At 43.2% G+C, this 21,769-nt stretch overlaps 1 protein-coding gene across 5 annotated transcripts in view; it reads left to right on the plus strand.

Annotated features, from left to right (window-relative positions):
- LOC144114389 (rac GTPase-activating protein 1-like) overlaps positions 1-20,237 on the plus strand; it is a 75,314-nt gene extending 55,077 nt beyond the window's left edge. For 3 of the 5 annotated variants that reach the window (XM_077648092.1, XM_077648095.1, XM_077648094.1), the window contains 2 exons: positions 11,310-11,393; positions 20,004-20,237. In XM_077648092.1, the coding sequence (XP_077504218.1) occupies positions 11,310-11,393; positions 20,004-20,049 (130 nt within the window). In that variant the 3' untranslated portion in view covers positions 20,050-20,237. The remainder of the gene's footprint in view (positions 1-11,309; positions 11,394-20,003) is intronic. The other 2 variants (XM_077648093.1, XM_077648096.1) reach the window with 1 other exon arrangement.
- Positions 20,238-21,769: the final 1,532 nt, after the last annotated feature.

The raw sequence follows: 21,769 nt of genomic DNA on the forward strand, positions 1-21,769 counted from the left end.
ACTAGATAAAGTCGCGAGATGATTTTGTGTACATACCCGTAACTTGCAGCAGTCTGTTTCCGTTCACGTGAAAGGTTTAAGAGGATCTTTTTGTTAATGAAGTCACAATTATGAAATCTTCAGGGAACGTGTATTTTTGTGTGACGATTATGCCAAATAGGCCATTTTATTTCATGTAAAACAAGTTATTTTTTCCTTATATAATACGTTTGGTATGTTTTTTGTCATGAGCTTTTAAAAATTCTGCTCTAGTGAGCTTGCTAAAATGCATGCCATTGGTTTTCCCAGATTTTAAGGGATGCATTAAGAGTAAAATTATAATCCTGTCTATCATAAGACTTGAATTACAGGGTTTCGAATAGGCATGTGTGAATACTACAGTTTTGATTATTCGGTCGAATAGTGAAGTATGGAGTATTCGATTCGATCCAAATGTTTAGTAGACTTCGCGCTGCATGCCTGCACTCCCGCGTGATTGCCAGAGCCGATCTGCGCATGCTCATGTCAACAGACATGAGCAGGTGGAAGTGTAGTGCCCAGATCATACTTGCTAGGTGTCCGTGGCTGTGCTACGCATGCACTGTAGCTGGCATGGTGGCGTGGATCAGTAGAGAGATTTAGCATAGTGCAGTCTGCTTCCGTGTGCCACCAGTATGCACATGCTGATTGGTACTATGGGGCAGGCCTGCAAAGAGCTGGCCGGCGCCTGGCATATTGTGGCATCCTCGGGGCAATCTGCGCATTCACAATGGCTCCCCCGCAGAAGTGGATTGCGCTATGCTAAATCTATGTGGAGGATGCACAGCTCCCTTGTCTTCAGCAGAGCAAGTCTGAGCTGACTGCAGCTGCCACAGTTGCTCTCCTCTATGTGAAATTCGCTAAACAAGCGCATCAGTGCGAGTACTAAGGAGAGCTAGCACGAGACACCTGGAGAAGGGTGCCCCTTTGCGATGCTTGGCAGTGCGTACGCCTAGCAGGTTTCATGGAATCACCACTTAAAAGCAACAGCTGTGCAGCGACGAAATTGCAATGAAGAGCAGCAGTCACAGGCCCTACATATAGGCCTTGCACCCCAAAGATATGTCAGCACCGCATATGGGTTAGCTCCCCCAATTTGTGATGGCCATTTTTGCAGAGTCTATACAGCTTCAATGAGTGTGACAGTTCGTGTGCATTCTTTTTTTTTTTTTTTCATGTAATCGCCATGTGTGTTAAAAGATACATGATTTTTAAAATGCCTATTATGCTGTTCAATTTTTTTGTGCCAGAATTGTTCAAAATATTGACTTCGAAATTATTCAAAGGAAATTACCGTAAAACTTGCCTAAGGGCCGCACTTCTTTTTTAAAATTCGGGTGTGAAGTTTGAAGGTGCGGCTCGTACACGAATTAAACAAAAACTTTTCGCGTTGCAAAATAAAATTAATTGTAGCTGTATCCAAAGGTCTGAAAAAGCCTTTATTTCGGCCTTTAGGTTTTTTCTGTCACTTTCAGTGTCTGTGGAGCTGGAGGCCGCTAGGTCCAGGTGTCTCCTCAGATCGTGCTCATCTAAGACGTCAGTGCCGTCTAGTCATGCCGTCTAGTTCACTTGAATTCACTTTAAAACGCTTGAAAATGATGCCTGAAGAAAACAGTCTCGCACGCTCACAATCTACTCGGCAACAGTCGCCAGGGGTGCTCTCTTGAGCCGTCCGGTAGGCGCCTTTCATGGCTGGAACTCATCATCCATTCCATAAAGCACCGATGGAACATACCTTGGATGGCCTATTGACACACCATCCAGGAGCTGTAAAATACCAGTAAGCCACCCTGGAATCACCGTCATGTCTGTTTTTACTTCACAGAACTCGTTCTTAACATTCTTACATCTGATTCGAATGCCCACGGAAGGCTATTGGCACAGTAAGGACCTTTTACAAGCATGGCACCGTCTGTTCCACACTGTCTGAATCCCAGTCGGACACGAGGGTGTCACTCATCCGATCCTTTTGTTCCACATGGACGATCAGCCTCGAGAACTGCTTATTGGGAAGCTTTTCGCTCTTGAAGAATAACATATGAATTGCATAATGAATTGCATCCGCCATAATGAATTGCATTGCTGTACATTGCTGTCGCTCGCTGCACCATTGCACACAGTGACACCTTTGCTCTCTTTAAAGTCGACCGTGCAGCTTTCTGGGCAATCAAACCACACCGTAGTTTGATCGGCGTTGCCGATTTGTGATAAGCTGCATTGGTTTTTCTGCCGCATTGCGATCATACTTCTGAAAATTCAGAAGCTTATCTTCATATTCCTGAGGAAGCCGCTGACACATTATTGTCTGTTTAGGTACTTTTCCATGACTGTTTACGTACTTGCCCATCCTTGCCAGATAGAACGGCTACACGCACCCCAAGTTGAGCAGACCAGGCCTTTGTTGGCATGAACCACTCAGTGAACTTCTAAAGGCGCATGATAGAAAAGAAGGCATGCAAGGAGGGATTGAGGCGCTGATGGCGCCGATGCCGAATAAAGAAAAAGAGAGAGAAAGCGGGCGGTATTCAGCGGCGCCTCCTGCAGTGGGCGCAGTTGCATCTGGCGGGCGCTTTGAAAAAGGGGTCTGGCTCTTGCAGAAATAAATTCTGGATTTTTTTTTTTCCTCAAATCTAATACCTGTGCTACATGGGTACATTTAAATGACATTCGAGTCGAACGGCATTCTAAACTTCGAATGGCATTCGGACTGGACGGACCCGCACAGTGCTACACGACTATTCCAAAAGCATTCGAAAGCTTCAGTATTCTGCCGCCAAGCTACAGGGGCGCTGCTGCCGTCAAGTTTTGTTTTAAGCAAATATAGCAGCAACAATTAATTTGTATAGTTACAGTCCGCTATAAAATTACTACTTTTAAAATATGTCATTTCTAATAAAATTTACTATTTATTCATTACTAAACGCCTCTGTTCTAACAGAGGCCCAAGCCCATAGCCCTGCCATTTTCTGTGTGCGGTCTGTTGGCTACATTGGGTTCTATCTCCTGCGTGTGTCGCAAAAAACTAAAAAGTGCAATAAACTTCACTGAATAAAAAAAGCTCACTTAAAATGTACACACAGACGCACAAAATAAAAAGACAAAACACAGCAAAAGCAACAGCACAAAGTGAAAAAATTGGCACCGGGCCAAAATGGCTGCCTTTCTTTCCTATGATGGGTTCCAGAGTATGCAGTAAATATTTGCTTGCTAGCAAAACTTCTGGAAAAGATCCGTGTAGTGTATATAAATAGTATTTAGAATTTCATCGTTTAAACGTATTTGCTCTTCAAAACTTATGCTGCCACCTATGGCGCGAAGACGCTGCGGTAGAGAGTAGTCGCGCTTGCGCCTTGAAGGCATTCCAAAATCTCGAATGTCCCCGCGGAGCTCCGTCGACTCGAATGTCATGTGAGCCGAATGCCGTTCAAAAACGTCGTGTAGCAGCGCAGGTTTGGCAGTCGAGTCGAATGACATTCGTTTGGAAGGCATTCGAAACGCCCGTGTAGCACAGGTATAAGTAGTCCAAAATGGGGATGCAGCCCATACACAAGTGCGGCCCTTGCAAGAGTCTATACGGTAATATTCGCTTCGAACCAGAAAACAGCTATTCACACATGCCTAGTTTTGAAGTTTTGAGAAACACTTTTATGACCAGAAGCGCTGTTCAGGCGAGTTGGTTCATCATAACGAAATTTGTGTTGTCTTCTTCGTGTTTCTACAAGTTTCGTTATAGCTTTTTTTGTCCTGTTGTCCATCACAAAAACTTTACGGCCGCCATGGTGGCTCAGTGCTTATGGCGCTTGGCTGCTGACCCGAAGAACGCGGGTTCAGTCCCGGCTGCGGCAGTCGAATTTTGATGAAGGCGAAATTCTAGAGGCCCGTGTACCGTGCGATGTCAGTGCACATTAAAGAACCCCAGGTAGTCGAAATTTCCGGACCCCTCCACTATGCAGTCTCTCATAGCCTCAGTCGTTTTGGGACGTTTAAACCCCATAAGCCATAAACCAAAAACTTTAAAAAACATATTGCACAAGGGCATAAGGACTAGGCTTACATGACAGTAAACAGCATATTTGGAATTAGCACACAAAAATACATTTCTCCTGAAGATTTTATAATTGTGACTAATTAATATTTTATCTAAGACTCTGTGCCCCCAAGGGGAGACGCAGGTCTTAAAAACGAAAAGATATTGTAATGAAATTAGACGTGTATACGGATTTCTTCAAACTAGGTAATTTCTTACGGGTCGTTAAGACACTTTCCCTCAATATTTTTTGTTCTGATTGAAATGGAGCTGTAGCTAAATACCTGCCTTATGGAGCTATGCTATTGATGTTCTTATTGAGGTATATCATCACATAAAAATGCTCAGTTGAAGCACCATATATATGAAATATAACTAGCTGCCATTGTTGTCAAGAAATGTTTAGTTCTACTGAGCTATAAAAATAGCATAGCTCCATAGTTTAGTTCTTTTTGAATTCAGCGGGCGTCTCACCACTGTAGCGATTCCACATTGTCTCTCCTTCACCCCTCCGCATCCCTAGCCCAAATGATCCACTCCCCCACGCTCACTGTGTATGTGCAGTTTAGTCTCGCAAGCAAGCTGCGTGACAGTCAACTTATATCGTCATGAATTGCGAGCGCACCAGTATTGCCTGACTGCGATACGGTTGAGGAGAACTTTTAAAAATTAAATTAAAAATTGCTCGCTGCTCCAAATGAGCTCACATTTTGCACAGTTGTTCAGAGATGTGTTGCGAACAACATGCAATGAACAGCCTGAGTCTGAAAAATGGTGCGATGACCCCTTTTAGAGAGGGGATGGGGCTTTGAAATCGTGAAAAATGGCCAAAAATTCGTTTTTTTTTTTAACCATTGTGTCTGCTTGTATGCCTATTCTTCAGTGCTGTCCTTAATTAAGTTTCATTGCTGAAATTCACCAGGAAGGACAGTTGAACCGCGGTATAAGGGACGGATGTAACAGACAGTTGTGAATAAGAGGTTTTTTACTCTCAGTAGGCAGGCCTATTTCTCCTATTAAGTGGACCTCTTTTGTAGCATACATCGGGTATAGGAAACGTTTGGTAATAAAGGACAAGTATTCCTTGAATTTTGATCAGAAACCTCGCTTGTAAGAGATTTTAAATTTAACTGTGGGGTTTCTTCCCTACTCCACCGATGCTGCGCCATTGCTGGCAGACTGCCTTCACTTCCATGCACTGGGGAGAAGTCGAGCTGTGATCACTCCCTTGCTATTTATTACGACCGAAACTAACACAGAATAGGCCAGCTAGGTGTAAAGCACCGCCAAGTGCACATTAATTGCAAGTGCTGCATGGAGAACTGCTTCCAAACAATCGGCGGGAGCAGGCGTGGTAGCACACAGCGGAGCTGCTCGTGCTGATGCAGCAATCAAGAAGCGTGAAATCTGAAAAGAAGGGCCATCAGTCAGTGGACTGCAAGGCCCTTGGGTTATGCTGCAAACCAATGAGTAAGCCTCTGCCAGCCTGCTAAAGTGCGCGACCCTTGCTGCCACTCTGTAGTTGGTACGATTTTGATGATGCACTGATATTCGACACACACCTCCTCCAATCCTGTCTTTGAAGCTCGGCGAATTGACGGCAGAGACTTTGAGGAACTTGAGCGAACGTGAGGACAGTCAGTTTTTCGAGGCAGCAACGGAGCATGCTAACTAAAGGAGGGGATACATGGAAAGAAGCGCGCCTTATATTCAGCCCTGCTCTTCAGATAGCGGTGGCCACCTTATCAATGTGACTGTGTGCTCAAAGCAGGTGCACGCTTCTGCTGCAGTGGTGCTATTTGGGGCTTCTTTATTATAACTAGGTGCCCAGTTTGCATAACGGGGTGAGTTTACTCTGTAAAATAACTCTGGTCAGAAGGCTTAAATTTTTAGAATTCATGATCAGTGAACTAAAACATTTTGGCACTTTGCCTATCTCGTAACTTCATTGACCCCAAAATATTTTTCGGTTTTTATGACTTCAACTTACTGAGGGCTAAGTGTGCTAATTTTATGCAGCAAATTAGTGTTAATACAGACTGCCAACAAGTGCAGCTGCAGTGCAGTAGCAGGCATATGGCGTCTTGGCATATGCCAAATAGATGAAAGTAAATGGCTACTTTTTCTGCTAATAAGCTTATGTAACAAGCTATTGATTTCTTTTGTGAAACTCCGAGTCACTGGGTGACAAGTTATGAAAACACAAAACTCAGCCTATAAAAGACGTCTCATATAACATGCTCTAAAAATCTGTTTTTCTCCTTTCTGGTTTACTGACTAGATGCTCGCATTGTGAAGCAGATTTCTTCAAGACTGTTTTGTCTTTCTTGACCTCGTTTGTTTTGTTGCATGCAAAGAACTCCATTCTATGTGATGACCATCTTTGTTTCTGATTTTAATGGATTAGAGATTTTTGCTGTGTCATTTTGTCTTGTTTACAGTTTAGATATGCCTATGCCACCTGCTTTTTAAAAATGAGAACAAAAACAAAAATATTTGTGTTGTAGAGGAAAAAATCTAAAATTGTCATCATGCATAGCATGCATTCAGAAAAGTAAATGTCGAGCCTTCCACCGCATTTTGTCTAGTCTGCGGAATTTCCGCAAGGTGTAGAAGAGAAGCAATTTACAGAAAAGTGCTTAAGGTACAATGCTGAAATACTGCATGTGCACTTTAGTTTGAAGCAGTACAAACATGCAAAAAAAATGTTTCATCTGAATTCATCAGAAAATAAGGATACTGGCTTTGAAAGCTGCATCCCCCTTATGCAGTTTCTTCTGCAATGATACATTGTTCTGAAACAATTTCAGATTAGTGATGGCTTGCAGCACATCTTCATTAACTCTAGCTATGAAAAAAATTTCTAAACTGGGTTGGACTTGACGGACATGAATGATGTGCCAAAAAATTCAGCGTGCTAATTCTGCATTGCAAAAATTTAGCGCTTTTTATTTTAGAAATATGCAACCAAAGCATTTAATTATAATAAAAAAGGCAGTGCAAGAAATCTAGCCAACAAAGAATGCATTAGCTATAGGCTCGCAATCATGTTGGTAACACAGCTAGGGCAGTGTCTGCTACCATCTACATCGTAGCTAAGATGATGGGACTGGTGGGGTGGGTGGAAACGTCTGTTTTTGAATGCATATCTCTTCCCTTGCTTTCCTTAGGCGTCATTGTGTCACGTCGCTGTCACATCACTGCTATGGATTCTCCAGGCTTTAACTCTTTCGTTACCATGGAAAAAATTACTGTTCTTGATAGGTCTGAGACATAATTTTTTTCCTGCAAAATATGTCTGGTTTTGTAAAAAAGTGAAATTTGCATGAAAATGATGTCAATAGAATGTGCTTTCGAGGACATTTATTTCAACAAAATATTTGGTGTGCGTAATGCAAAAGAAATTGGCAAATGCAAGAAAAGTTGAAAATTAAGAATAACTTGTATTGACATGACAAGTCAATATCTCTTGAAGAAAAAATAATAAAATTATTGTGGAGTGTACAAAATGTTTCCAATTTGTTTGGAACCTAGGCACCAAAAGTTTGAATTTATAACTAAACAACTTTTTGAGCTAGAATTTTTTTCTCACATTACAGGGGGAAAGGTTTTCGAAGTGTCCTTGATATAAATTTTTTCACAGCAAGCAAAAAATTTTCAAAGTAAGATGTAATGTTTCAAAATTTAGCTTGATAAATTCAATTTTTGAGGTTATCAGTTTGAGCTAAAACCGTTTTTAAAGAAGCTGAAAAAAAAATGTAGGAAGATGAAAAGTATATCCGTCATGCCATTTGAGATCTACTGACATGATAAGTATAGAGGGTAATACAGAGAAACCTCATTATAGCAAATAGGTAAAAAGTTGTAGCATGTTTCAATAAAGGCAGAATTTGTATAATAAAATTTCTCCAAAAACTTAAGCTATGGAAGTAAAATTTAATCAGTGAAAGAACAGGAAATGCAGGAGACCTTTTCCAGTTTTAGCAACTAGCGGCGATTGCAGAGGACGCAAAAAACAAGCGACAAACAGCAGCTAAGTTGGCTTCTCCACAAGGCACAGAAGCACGCGGCGGTGGCAGATCAAACAGCAGCTAGTGTGGCTTCCTTGCATCACAGCAGTGTGTCAAAAAATTGGGCGCCAGAAGGAAAGCTATCATCGTTGTCTCCACCTCCGTTCCGTGAAAGTCAATGTTAGGCCCTATCTGTGGGCGTGAGAGGCACAAACAGGTGCTGACCACGTGGCTACCAGCTGTTCTCACCGCTGCACCTTCTGTGGCGCTAACGCGTGCCACACCACCACTAGTCACCCGTGTAGTGAGGCAAAGCCTGCCGCCTGCCATCCAAGTGGGCCTAGTTTGGCAGATGCCTTTTATGGGAAGCCACGTTCGATGTATAAAGTGAGAAATGCATGTGTTTGTTGAAAAGACTTAGGATAAATTTGACATAGCCAATAATTCATAGTATCTCCATATGTTATAAAAAGGTTTGGCTGTAGATTGCTTGAAAATACTCTGCAATGCTCTGATTTTACAAAAAAACTATTTCAGAAGACATTTCAAATGATTTAGGGCCAGTTGGAAGACATCTACAGCTTTTGCGAACAGCTTTGGGCAATTACGAAGGCTAAATTTGAGGTCGGCGCCCTGATTTCTACCGGACCTCAACTCGATACTTCATTGGGCAGATGGAAGTAAATTTTGTCCATATGATGTCCAGACACTACAAAAACCAGACATATCATTCATGACATCAATGCAGTGCGTAAAACTGCTTCATGGGCGAAAAAGACTGACAAGAAGCAGAAAACAAAGCCTACGGGCGGACAGGTGCCCATGTTTCGTGCCAAGGTTGCACAGTTTCTTCGTAAGAATCAAATTCCGATGATGCAACATCATCATCAGGGTCGCTGCTGCTTGAATTGCCAAAAAAATCTTCTGTAGATGCAGCAGGATCGCACAAAGCGGGATCTTTCTGAGCACACTTCATTTCTGCAGCTGACGCTATTCCACAAGCACACTATGCAGGAACCTCAACTTTAAGAACGTTTCAAAAATTGCCGCCTTGGAAAAATACAAACTACGCAACAAACTAAGGTAGTGGCTAAACAACAAACTACATAGTGCAATAAATCTTCAGCACCCCCAGTAGCACTGAAATCATCCTTCAAATCCGCTGATCACTGGTGATCGATGCAAAGTGGCGTGGTAACAAAAGGCTTAAAGCAAAGAGTGGAGGGGGCTTGTGTCCGCTGTTGGCAGAGGAATCACTGCGATCTGCGCTAGCACAAACTTGCGTATTGGTTCACAGCATGGTTCAGGATGTGACCTGCAGGCTGTGCAAATCGCTCGCTGATGGCTCCTTTTCCTAAATTCTATCGCTTTCAGAGTTTTGAAGTGTCCAAATATCGTCAAAGCATTTTAAAATAGGAGTAGCAAATGCATGGTACCCATTGGAGTTTCTTGTGCAGCACGAAACACTTCTGACTTGCCTGATATATTTTGACCTGTGTAGCACTGAACATGGATGCTTCTTGGATTTCATGCTAGTTAATGAGGGTTTACTGTATGTCCTTCTTGTTCCAAATACATCTGAAAGTTCAGCAGCATAGGACTGTTGGCAGTAACATCATGCACACAGTTCAATGTCAGTTTAAGCTGTAAAAATGCCCACACTTGCCCACTTTCATCCAAGCAAGGGTTGTGTTGCTAGTTGCACAGATGTCAAAGTGTGGTCACGCAACAGTAAAAATCGGAGAATGCTGTGCTCAGTACTGGGTCAGTTGGGTTTTTTTCGTCTTGGCAGAATATGATTAACTGCGGCAGCGACTAGTGGTTTGAGCATCCACCTCTGAAGCGGGAGGTGCAGAATTCGATCCCTAGTGCTACCGAGTACCCACCAATGGGTACAGGCGTTCTCCTGGCCTGGTGTTCAGTTTCTCTTGGGTAAAATACTTGGAAAATGGGTGAATGACCCCACCTTGTATAATCGAAAAATACCTTGTGCCATGTCACTTTTTGGCCAAAGATGCCCTTGCGGCAAAAAAATCATAAAAATATAAAATATAAATATAAATATAGAATATAAAATAACTCCATCTTGCTGATGTGAGGTGACATAAAGGACCATAAGAGCTTGTAGTTTAATAATATTCAGTAGTTTCTGAATGTTAGCAGTACTGTTTCATTGTATAGTTACCTCCTATTTAGCATAGCCCGATGGTGCTACGAGCCAAAGAACACTCTCCTGGTAATTTCGTGCTAAGTGATAGTTGAAGTATGCAATGAACATTAATATGTCAGCTGTAAGTGGGACAGGCCTTGAAAATGCTCTTTGAAAACACTGTGTTGAGCCATGAGTGGGTATGCAGGTATGTGCCTGCAAATCACTGTGTGGCATTGAAGATGGATACTTGGATTTCACTCTAATAAGCAACTGTTCTGGCTTACCAGTTAGTTGGGAACTGCTGACAATATGCACTGACTAATTTATGGGGCAGCGTACAGCTGCTATTATCATCATGGTCATCATCATAAAACTTTACCGTGGTTGAAAGTAGGGCCAAAGGTCTTACAAGAGGAAATTCACGAGCTACCGTTGCTCTGTGCCACCAGTAAAACCTCCTGATGGCCATTGGTAAATGTAGCGGAGATCAGGTGTCCACTCATATTTTCCACGAGTATTTGCTTATCAAATGCGCTATGCAAGGTAGTGGACAATGAGCCCTCAATTAGCGAAAGCACCAAACCTAAATGATATTCACTCATCAGTATTTTTACCTCACGAATTGTGCCCTACAATGTTTCTATATTTCAGCACAACTATGGCTTAGAGAGTTAGCTTTTGTAAACAATCCTAGTGAGTGCAGTTGAAGACAGCAGTTCAGCCATTTGCATTTGACATGCAAGCTTACCAATACATTTTGCACAGACAGCAAATTGTTGGATCTTTGCTAATCGATTTTTTTTTTTTTTCAAGGCCACTATAGTTGCATGTTTTACTTATGTGTCTACTAGCAGCATGCCCCTTGTTGTGTGTGTCCTTAAATCTGGTGTGGGGCCTTCTGCTTAGAGCAGAGATTCAGCAACCTGCCATGGCTTGAATCGGTGCCCTCTTTCTTAAGAATTTGAACTTGGAGTGAATGAGCATCAGTCATCTATTAATTTGCACACAGCAGAGGGTAATGTCATAATGTATGTTTTCATCTGTACTGCAATTTTTTTTGCCCTGTCTGTTTACATCTTGCTCCTTGTCTTTTGTCTTCAAGGCGAACGCCAGCTAGCTGCAGTAGGCTGACTAGTAGTGCAAGCGCCAAAAACCAAAGGAACCTTACAAAAGGGTCAGTGTTCTGGTTTGTATTGTGCTGTCTTGGTGTTTTTTCTTTTCTTCTTGTTCATTTTGTGGGGCACGTGTCCAGTGCTGTGTTCACTGCTAATTTAAGCCTGTTAGTGTTCATGGGGATGGTTGACCATCATTACTGCATCGCATTTGCGGGAAGTTCTTTGCAGCATCCCACATAGATAGGCATTAGGCAAATTCTGGAGCTAACAAATTGCCCTGCATGCTTGTTTTGTTGTTTTTGCAAAGTGGTCTTCATTTGTCACCATTACAGCATGAGAGAGAAAAAGACGGTGCTACTGCAGCTGCAGTTTTTAAGAAAACTCCATAACACCAGAAAGAACAAGGAAGGTGTACCGGTAGCACACCCTGTAGGATGTTCGCGCATATTCCAGCACAAATGTTACTCTAGACATCCGGATGTGGGCACTTTGCATGGAGCTGCTGAAACTGTATGCCAAGTAAATATACCCAGAGGCATTCAGTATGTAATTCTAGACCTCACACTGCTCAGCACTGCTGCAACAGTTTTCAGCTAACTTTCTTGTCAAGGCATCAAGGCAAATAGATGGGAGTGTAAGAATTCATGTCTTGAAATTGATATCAAATTTTTTGCCAAAAGAAAAATGGGTTTGAAAGCCGCTGCGGCGGCTCAGTGGTTATGGTGCTCGGCTGCTGACCCGAATGACACTGGTTCAATCCCGGCCGTGGTGGTCGCATTGCGGTGGAGACGAAATGTTACAGGCTCATGTACTGTACAATGTGAGTGCGCATTAAAGATCCCCAGGTGGCCAAATTTTCGGGAGCCCTTCACTACGGCGTCCTTCACAGCCAGAGTCTCTTTGGGACGTTAAATCCCCATAAAGCAAAAATCGGTTCGATTGTGTAGCACATTTGCTTGATGGCAAAAGCACTAGCTGCTATTGGTGAATATGGCCAGTGTTTGTAATGCAAATGTTGTGGCAGAGTGAAGCAGAACACAGAATGGGCAGCCGCCTTCCAGGTTTTAAGAAGAAAGATTATATGTTGTGCGTACACAAACTTGGTGGTAGTTTCTTAGTGGCATTGCACAGTTAGTTGCTTTATTAGTCCATTCAAATGCTTTGGCACTGCAGTGTTTGATGTCAGATACAGTTGAACCTACTTAAAACTGCCCCACTTATAACGAACACTTGCTTGGTGCAAACAACGACTACATTATAGTCACGATTTACGTTAGTGCTATGGCACCGAATTTGATAAAATGAACGTCTGCAGACGCAAAATTCACTTATAGCAAGTACGCAGGTGCCTGGAACTCCCGTGCAGGGGCACACTGGGCAGTCCTCATCGCAGTCCAAAATGAGCATTGATATTGCTTTCGCTTCTCGCATGAAGACTGTGAAAAGGGCACATATTACGTGAAGAAAAGAAAAAAAAGAATCTGCCACCGGTGTACATCACTTTGGCTTCCGTACACTTAACTGGGGCTTGCCTGATCGGCACTCTTGCAAAATTGTCAATAGTACCTGTCTTCCTTTTCAAGCACAGGATCCCCCAAATCTTTTATGCCTGGTCGTAAAAAGCGAGACCTTATCGCACCTGAACTGATCCACGGGAAGAGATGTTATCTCGGCATGCGCTGTACCGTGTTCATCAGTTGCACCAGTTATCACCTGCATTTTTTTGAAGCCAGATTGAACTGTTCAGTGAACTGCTCGAGCGCCTACTTCAAGAAATATGCACACTTGTATGGCTCCCAGCCAAGGCAGTTTCTCCTCATTGACTCCAGTACTGCATACGAGCTTCCCAAAAAAAGCCGTTTTTCTTGCACTGCATCACCAAGTGCCCCTGCACTTTATTTTGGCCCAAAAATTGGCTCTAGCTAAGAGTAAAGCTTGGAAGATGTGGACCGCTTTCTGTGCGCGAGAACTGGCAGCCGTCGCCGCCACTGCTCCTGCATGCAGTGTCTGAGTGATCTGCCACGAAAGGCTACCTGTCGCCAGTTAACATACAGCAAAGACTGCACTTTTTGAAGTGCCCAAAAATGTGGTTTTAAGCACATTGGAGCAGCAGAATTGCCTTCCAGAGCAATTTGGAGGAGCTGTGCTCCGTTTCAAAACTTGGTTTGCCAGTTTTGAAACGGGTTAATATAATGTGGAGAAATTGGATTCTGGCAAACATCTAACTGAATCAACGGAATCCTTTGTCTGGTGCGCTTTGGAAGGATATTCAAAGCAGTTTACATACATTTTCATTTCACAAATGCTGCCAATAGCTGCAATTCTGAAGCTTGCCCATTTCTTTACAGTGCATGTGTTTTCATTAAAATGTTCTCAGCCAGCACTCCCATGTGTCAGGGACAGCAATGAACGTACCAGCACAGAGAGCAGGGTGCATTGTTAAGCTCAATCGGTATGCTTAGGATGGAAGCCAATACAGTAGAACCTAGCTGTCATGTTCCCGGATGCTGCGTTTTCCTGGCATCTGTGTTCTTGAGGGCCGGTCCCTTTGTAGCTTTCATAGATTTCACCCCGCCGCGGTGGCTTAGTGGTTATGGCGCTTGGCTGCTGACCCGAAAGACATGGGTTCGATTCCGGCCGTGGCGGTGAAATTTCGATGGAGGCGAAATTCTAGAGGCCCGTATACTATGTGTTGTCAGTGCATGTTAAAGAACCCCTGGTGGTCGAAATTTCCGGAGCCCTTCACTACAGCGTCCCTCATAGCCCGAGTCGCTTTGGGATGTTAAACCCCCCTAAATCAAATCTTGCATAGATTTCTTTGCAGTGCAAACTGAGCTGTTACATCGTAACTGTGGGAGTGTTCCTGCATGACACATCATGAATGCCACCTTGTGCCTGCCTGCCTGCCAGTGCAAGTGCCAGGAGCTATTTTAAATTTTGACACGACCTGGCCTAGTTTGACTGCACAAGTATCAACCGCGGCGAGCACTACAGAGGCTGCACGCACCACAAGGCATGTTTAGTGTGTGCACGCTTAAATGGCTACAGCATGCACTAGCCATAGCAGAACCCTGTGATGACCACCAAAGCTTGACCACGCTGCCCTGTGCTTGGCAGCTTTCAACGCGCTCAGACTGCGCCGATGAGTAAAGCGCTTACAGGCGGCGTAAATTTTGTTTAAGCTATTGACACAACCGAAATCATGGAAACAAAGCTATGCCGCAAGCAATGACTCACAGCAGCTCTGTACGAGGTGCTGTTCTGCAGGTTGTCTCCAGGGCTTTTGTTTCTGCCGTCCATTTTTTCCTAGTCCCATGCGGCTGCATTTCCCAGTCCCAGATGAAAACGTCTCTGGATTCTAGTAGATGACAATTGGGTAGAATTATGGTGGTCGCCACGAGAAGAGAGCTAGAGCGGTGCATGCTGCAGCATCACCCACTCCCCATACTCGCACTCCCAATCTCTGTTCTTTCTGTTGACAGGTACTCCATCGAATGTAGAGCAGTGGTAGGACTTCATGCATATGCAGAACGATCATGAGTGCCAATTGAGAGTGACGAAAGACTCCTTACATACGCGAACGCCATGCAGATTCAGATTCAGTAACTTCAATCGGCAGTCTCACAATTTTCCGCACTTAGTCTTGCCACGCGGCTTAGGTTTGCCGCGCTGCTTAGGTTTGCTGAGGTTAGTCTTGCCGCGCCACTTAGGTTTTCCGCGCTGCTCAGATTTTCCGCGCCTCTTAGTCTTGCCGCGCTTAGTTTTACCAGAGCATTCGTGCAGCAGCGTGGCAGTCAACAGAAAATGGCACAGTACACAAATTTGCTTCAATAGAGATCTAAAACCAAGCTGAGCATTTTGGGCAGCAGATTCTTCATTGAACTCTTTGATGCTCCACGTGGCGTCACACAGACAGCGGTGACTTATATTTAGGGTGATCTGTGCTGGCAAGCATCAACGTTTGCTGAGCAGGCTGTTATATCAAAGGATATGCACAAACATGTCGCGTAGACGTTTACTAACAAAGTCTGGCGACTGGCGGTGACAAAATTTCTCGTTTGCTTTTCCCAATTTACTTCTTTTCGTGCACGTCAATGGGCTACTAAGTGTTAATATATCTAGCGGCCCGATAAACTTTTTTCCCTGGAGACATTTCTGTGAAAACGGCTGCACTGTGACAGGTCGCACCAGGCACAGCTTTGGTCATTTCTGTGAGGATGGCACAACCAATCTCGTTTGCTGCAGAATGGTATAGTTGGCTCAGGAGTAGAAGCACTAGACACTGAAACTACCATGGACTCTGATCGCTGGTAGGAAGTGGATGACAGTTTAGGCTAGCCTCAGAAGTCTGTACAAAATTTAAAAAACCTCTATTGACATGCAGTTTTCTTCCGAGAACTGCCAGTGGCAGCAAGCGATACTTGTATTTCATGTTTTGACCTTTTTTAGTTTATAAAGGCTGTTTTCAGTGAAAGTAGTCCCTTTGTCATTAAAACACAGTAATCTAATGATACAGTTCAACTTCACTTTGTTCTCAGTGTTCCATTAATCTAAAAGCATGTCAGTTTGCTTGCCTTGATTCGTGGTGCTCCTCCTTAGTAAAAATGCCAGAAGGTGTTAAAGAGCATTGGGCAGGGCAACTCCGCATGATGTACACAACTTCTGCTCCTGACAGTATGTGCAATGGCTTGTGTGGCACTACTCTCACTGGCAGAGCATGCATGTGTGCTTGCCAGGTTTATTTTGGACAATCAGCGAGTGCTCATTGTAAATAAACTACTTAGGAGGAAAAAGATGCTTGCAGTGTTCAAACAGCAGAGCAGAAGTTTTATATCATGACAACGGTGTTTGTGACAACGGTGTTTGTGGTGCATCGAATACAGATCAATAATGCAGAATACATGCCTACTTGTACCGATACTTGTGCATAATATTTGAGTTCAAGGTTTAGTCTGGAGTCTTGCGGCTCTCAACATAAACTGCATGTTTACTACCTGATGCTTTTTCTACTGACACATGGGGTAAAGTGATCAAAAAGTGATCTCCTGGCATATAGGGTTCACTTGTTATATACGAATAATATCTGTGCATTGCATCCTTGCACTCATCTGCTGACGGCATGTGCAACTCAAAATAGGCATACAGACATGCATAATCATTCTCTTGTGAAAAAGGATATTTTTTGTACATAAATTCCATGAAAATTTCCTGGAACTTTTGTTAATAAAGTGAGCAGTGTTTGCACAGGCCCTAAAGGTCCTTGAATACCTTTAATTTTCGGGAAAAGGTTTTCAAGGGCCCTTAAAGCTCCTTAAATTTGGATGCACTCCTTAAACGTTGGAAAATTTGGATTAGTCTGATTAATCTCTGGATTAGTCTCTTCAATGATTTCTCGCGGTGGTAGCTGCCACATCGTGTGACAACTTTTTAAAAACCTCGATTCGGTCTGAACCAGTGATGCAGTTCAGTGCAAAGCGGCTTTGTACCTCCATTTTGCCTTGTGCTTAACATCATGCAGTGTGTTAAAATGCCTTGCCTTGTGAATTATCGATATTGACGAGAATGCGTATTGTTCCCAAAAAATGTCAAAGTTGCTACAATGGGTAAATCAGCCCAGAAGGGCCACTGGAAGAGCTCCCAGTACTCTAAGTGTATCAGGCACAGCGCCAGATTGTATGCTTGTAGAGCAGGAGCAGCACTGCTGGAAGTTTCATGCACACTAGAAGATAAGTCAGAAATGCCTGCACTTCAGCATGAGGGCGTTCCAAGTTGTTCTCAGCGTAATAGGGAAATGGCTTCAATGTTAAGAGGGGAATTCTTTTCATAACACATGGCAGGATTTATATTGTGCTCCTCAGTAATGTTGTCCAAAGCCATAGCAGCCTCCTTAGTGTGCTTAAATCCGTGCAGTTTAAGTCCTCTGCGTATCTTGCAAGTCATGAGTGGGTCTGTTTTGAGAAATCAAAGAAAAAGCAGGATGCGAGCAGGAAAATCAAAAACAAAAGGTACTGTAGTTGGTCTCCCTAAGTATACTGAGGTTAGAAATGGCATAACCACCTTGTTTGCACCTGCTGTAGTGACTTATAGGTAAGGTAGTTTATCTACAGAGTTTCGTCCTGCCGCAGTGGCAACTTTTTGATAGAGGTGCAACGCTAAAGGTGCCAATGTGCTGTGCGATGGCAGAGCCCCATGTGGTATAAATTAACCTGTAGCCCATCCCTGTGGCGTTCCTCATAGCCCATGTGTCTCTTCAGGTCATTAAACCTTTCAATTTACAATTTACGTCCTTATTTACGTTGAATGGCCAGGAATAAAACTGCAGAAAAGGTGCCCATAAAAGAAAATCGAGAGGCAAACTCTCACATATTCAGGTCTAAACGATTTCTTCTTTCCTCTTTTTTCTTATCTTCCTTGATTATTGATTGCTTCATTGTGTCCTTGAAATGCTAGAATTCTTCTGGAATTTCAAGTTAGGTGTTTTGTATAAACCATGGTACCATGTCTTTAGATTGGAAACATGGAGATGAAGCCCAGTGTGTTGTTTTTTTTTTATATAAAAAAGCAGTGAAGTCGCAGCAGCTAGTGTACTGTATCTTTCTTTGCATTTTGTTCCGTTTCAAAATCCTAGTCATTAGACTTATTCTTACCAAAGTATCATCTGGAGCTTATGCATGCTATCAAAACAAAAAAATCATGCTCGGTTAAAATGTGCCAAAAGAACAAAAATATAGTCTGCTTCCAAGCTCAGCGTAGCTTACGCAGAGCTCACCGCACAGGCAACGCACAACCCACGAAACACATAACTTCTATAAAACGTCTTCAAACAACTCCAAACATCTAGCAACGTCTAACTCTAGATTGAAACGTTTAAAAACATCTCAGCAATGGAGGTTTATCCACAAATGTTTTAAAAACATGCTTATAAAAGAGGTTTATTCACCAAAGTTTTAAAAACTTCTCTAAATATGTTTTCCACGGAATGTTTTAAAATTTCTCTTACGAGAATTTACTCGAACGTTGTAGCGAGGCTTTTCAACACCAGTTTGTTCCGAACAGGAGCAGTCGACACCTAGCGCCATCTGTTTGAGAAATTACGATGCACGTCTACTCATTGCCGAGCTACATTCCCTCAGGATACGTCTCAAACTGAATTTTCTTCGTTTGGGGGGTCAAGGTGGGGCCCAGAATTCGGCTTGCGGTACGATATGGTAACACTTCAGTTAGTAATTGCATGTATACAATGTTTACCTATTATTTAATTGTGGTTTTATTTCTATACCAACACCCATAGAGTTTTATTTGCCTACCAAATTAGGTATGCAACTGTCCCGGGATGGGTGCCCCTTGCCAGGGTACATATAGCGGGACGAATGTATAGATTATAGTTGGTGCTACAAGTTTCAATGCAAGATGTGCTGTTTTCTAGTTGCTGCCACAGATGGTGCTTTGATCTCAGGGTGGTAGCAGACCCCATGAAATCTCGAAACGTGATAGGCTTCATATAAGCAGCCATTTCCAAAAAATAAAAATGTCTAAATATGTTCTTAACCAGTTCTTGAAGAAGTTTTCTTGGGTTTTTTTTGGCTGAGCATTAGCAAGCATATAACACCTCTTTTTGCCTCATTGTCTGCAGAACATCTGAAAACAGACTTCTTCTAGACATTACCGTATGCTTCTATAGACGTTTGTTACAGGTTGCATAGCCCTTCTTGTGTTTTGTGGGAAGCCAACAAAAGGAGGAAAGGTACTCTCTCCTGCACAGTGGCTGCTTTCCTAATTTTCTGTTCAAAACTGCCTACAAAATGTAATGGTCAACATGCTCGGGAACCACGATACTGAAAGTAATGAAACCGCCTTTAGTCCAATAGATTTGCTGTAAATATGAACTTACAAAGTGAATGTGAATTCATGGACATAACGAACTATGTGAGAACATTCGTTTGGTTTCTCATAGAATTTAAAAATTCACCTGATGCAAGCCATTTGAAACTTTCTCGGTTGCGATGAATTTCGTAGTGGCTATGAACCACAATGATTTTACACAGCAGTGTTTAAGAAAAGTGTCCGTATGGCACTTTCAAGGCAAACAAGAAAGAAAAAATAAAATCTCTGGCACTTTAGTGCCAGACTCCAAAAACTGAGCAGATAAAACTTCCCTGTATAGTCAGCCTCCGGATTCAAACAAAATCACCATAGCAAGCTCGGTGTTTTATTCCGTTTACCTGTGTAAAGTTTGGAGTGGCTTGTATCTGCTCAAGCCTCTGGTGCAAAAGGTTTAGTGCTTCCACTGTATCCGTCATGTAGCACTAAGTCAGCAGGCCAACCACATGAAGCGACACTGCTGCTGCAACTCCTGTCATAGCATGTGCTGCTCAGCGGTATACACCCCAAGTAGCTCGGAATAGTAGCAAGCAAGTTACGTTACTTAAACAGGGATATAAGGACATACAGGACGTAAGACTGAAGACACTGTTAATGCACTGTACAAGTCCATTTATGGATACACATCCTTTGTGGGACTTTGACCTCTTTATGGAAACAGTTTGCTCTTGTAGCACTAAGTTATCAATATTCCGTTGAACTTATCACTTTTTCTACATGTCTGCCAGCTGTATATTGACGAGTATATCACTGTTCACAACGCAAAACAAATGCTTGTTCTTTGTTTCTGCCACATCCAGGCCACCACAGAAGAGGACGGTCTTTTACTCTCCAATCATGAAGTGACCAGCTTGCTTTCAGTGGAAAATTCCGACTAGTTTTAATAAAGTCGCGCTTTTATCCTGCAGGACAGACAGGGACAGCCTTTTCTACATTCGTGCAATGGCTGTTCTACGTGCAGTGGCAAATCTCAACAAGTTTTAATAAAGTTGTGCTTTTATCACGTGTTGCAGATGAATATGCCACGCCTTCTACTTCGTGGGGTCTGTGGTCTCTCGCAGTGATTAACATAACTACACACTCCATCTAAAACATTTATTCTGGGACCAAAATTAAGATGCCAAAACACCCATCACTGCAGTGATTGTAACAATAGTGCCCTCAAAGTTCATCCGCCGTAGTGGCTCAGTGGTTATGGCGCTTTGCTGCTGTCCCAAAAGACGCGGGTTCGATCCCAGCCACGGTGGTTGAATTTCGAAAGAGGTGAAATTTTAGAGGCTCGTGTGTACTGTGTGAAGTCTGCATGTAAAAGAACCCCAAGTGGTTGAAATTTCTGGAGCCCTTCATTACGCTGTCCCTCATAGCCTGAGTCGTTTTGGGACGTTAAACCCCCATAAACCAAGCCCTCAATGCAACGCCTTGCTAACAGCCGCTCCTAGTGAACACAACTCAAGCATATGGCATCTAGCCATACTCCTGGTAGAATTTCTTAGAGCTGGGAACAACACTGCTTCGCGAAGTTCCAAGGACAGCGCTCTTGGCACTCTTCGCAAAGAATCTGCTAGTCATGTCTGCAGTATTACGTTCACTTCCAATGACCGGATGCTGTCTAGGTGCGCAGCAGTGAAAAAATGGGCAGCGGGAGCCTACAGCACGTAATGCTGGATTTGAGGTTGTGAGGGGTCGAGTTTCTTTCAGGAAACTTTTGTGAAAGGGCTTCATGACAGGCTTTTGATTCGAGAACCCGTATGAATTATGTAAACAATAATTTCTTGTGCCTAGACATCTATTCTAGTTCCATAGTGGTATTGATGGATACATTCTCTAATGTTCACGTTTTTGTCATGTTTGCTGCCCATCTTGTGGAGATGATACAAGGGTGAAATATATGTGATTGCTTGATTTAGGGCCTCCTCATTGGTTACAGCATCAAGGCCTTTTGTCATGCTGCCGTACCTTCAATCGCCTGCCTTCAATGCGAGCATTCATTCAATGTAATAGGATTTCTAGCATAAGCTGATAATAAATGTACTGCAGAAGGGTTGTGTAGATGTCTCCACTGAAGCTCATAATTTTTAGTGTTGACGTTTCGTTACTTCAGGTACAAACAGGCAGATCATGCTGCCATGCACATACCTCACATTACCTTCGTCCTCGGCTCGCTCACTCGTTTCCACGCACCCTTCGTCGCCATTGGGTGGGACGCGCGATTGTGAGGCGAGATCCCGCAAAAATGTGGCAGGCTGATCCCTTCCTTCACGGTACAGTCAAGGTGTTCACCATTATATTGCTACCAGCCCCTTTCTTTTTAACTACTAATTCTCCTATGCTCGGGCCTCGAACTATGCAAGAACTAAGTGTTAATTAAGCAGAATCGGTGCCGACAAGCAACTGCTATCGCAGAGTCATGGCCGAGATTCCAACGTCACATGTGCATGGCGTTTGGCATAAATCAGCGCTGGCGTAAACGTTACCAGTTACAAAGTTTCTAGCTTCAGCTCTTAGCACATCCTCAGTTTCACACAATCGGCGCGCAGCATAGTGCCGACGGCGGTGGCTCGCTCGG

The sequence above is a fragment of the Amblyomma americanum genome, chromosome 1, assembly GCF_052857255.1.
Source record: "Amblyomma americanum isolate KBUSLIRL-KWMA chromosome 1, ASM5285725v1, whole genome shotgun sequence".
Classification (NCBI taxonomy): domain Eukaryota; kingdom Metazoa; phylum Arthropoda; class Arachnida; order Ixodida; family Ixodidae; genus Amblyomma; species Amblyomma americanum.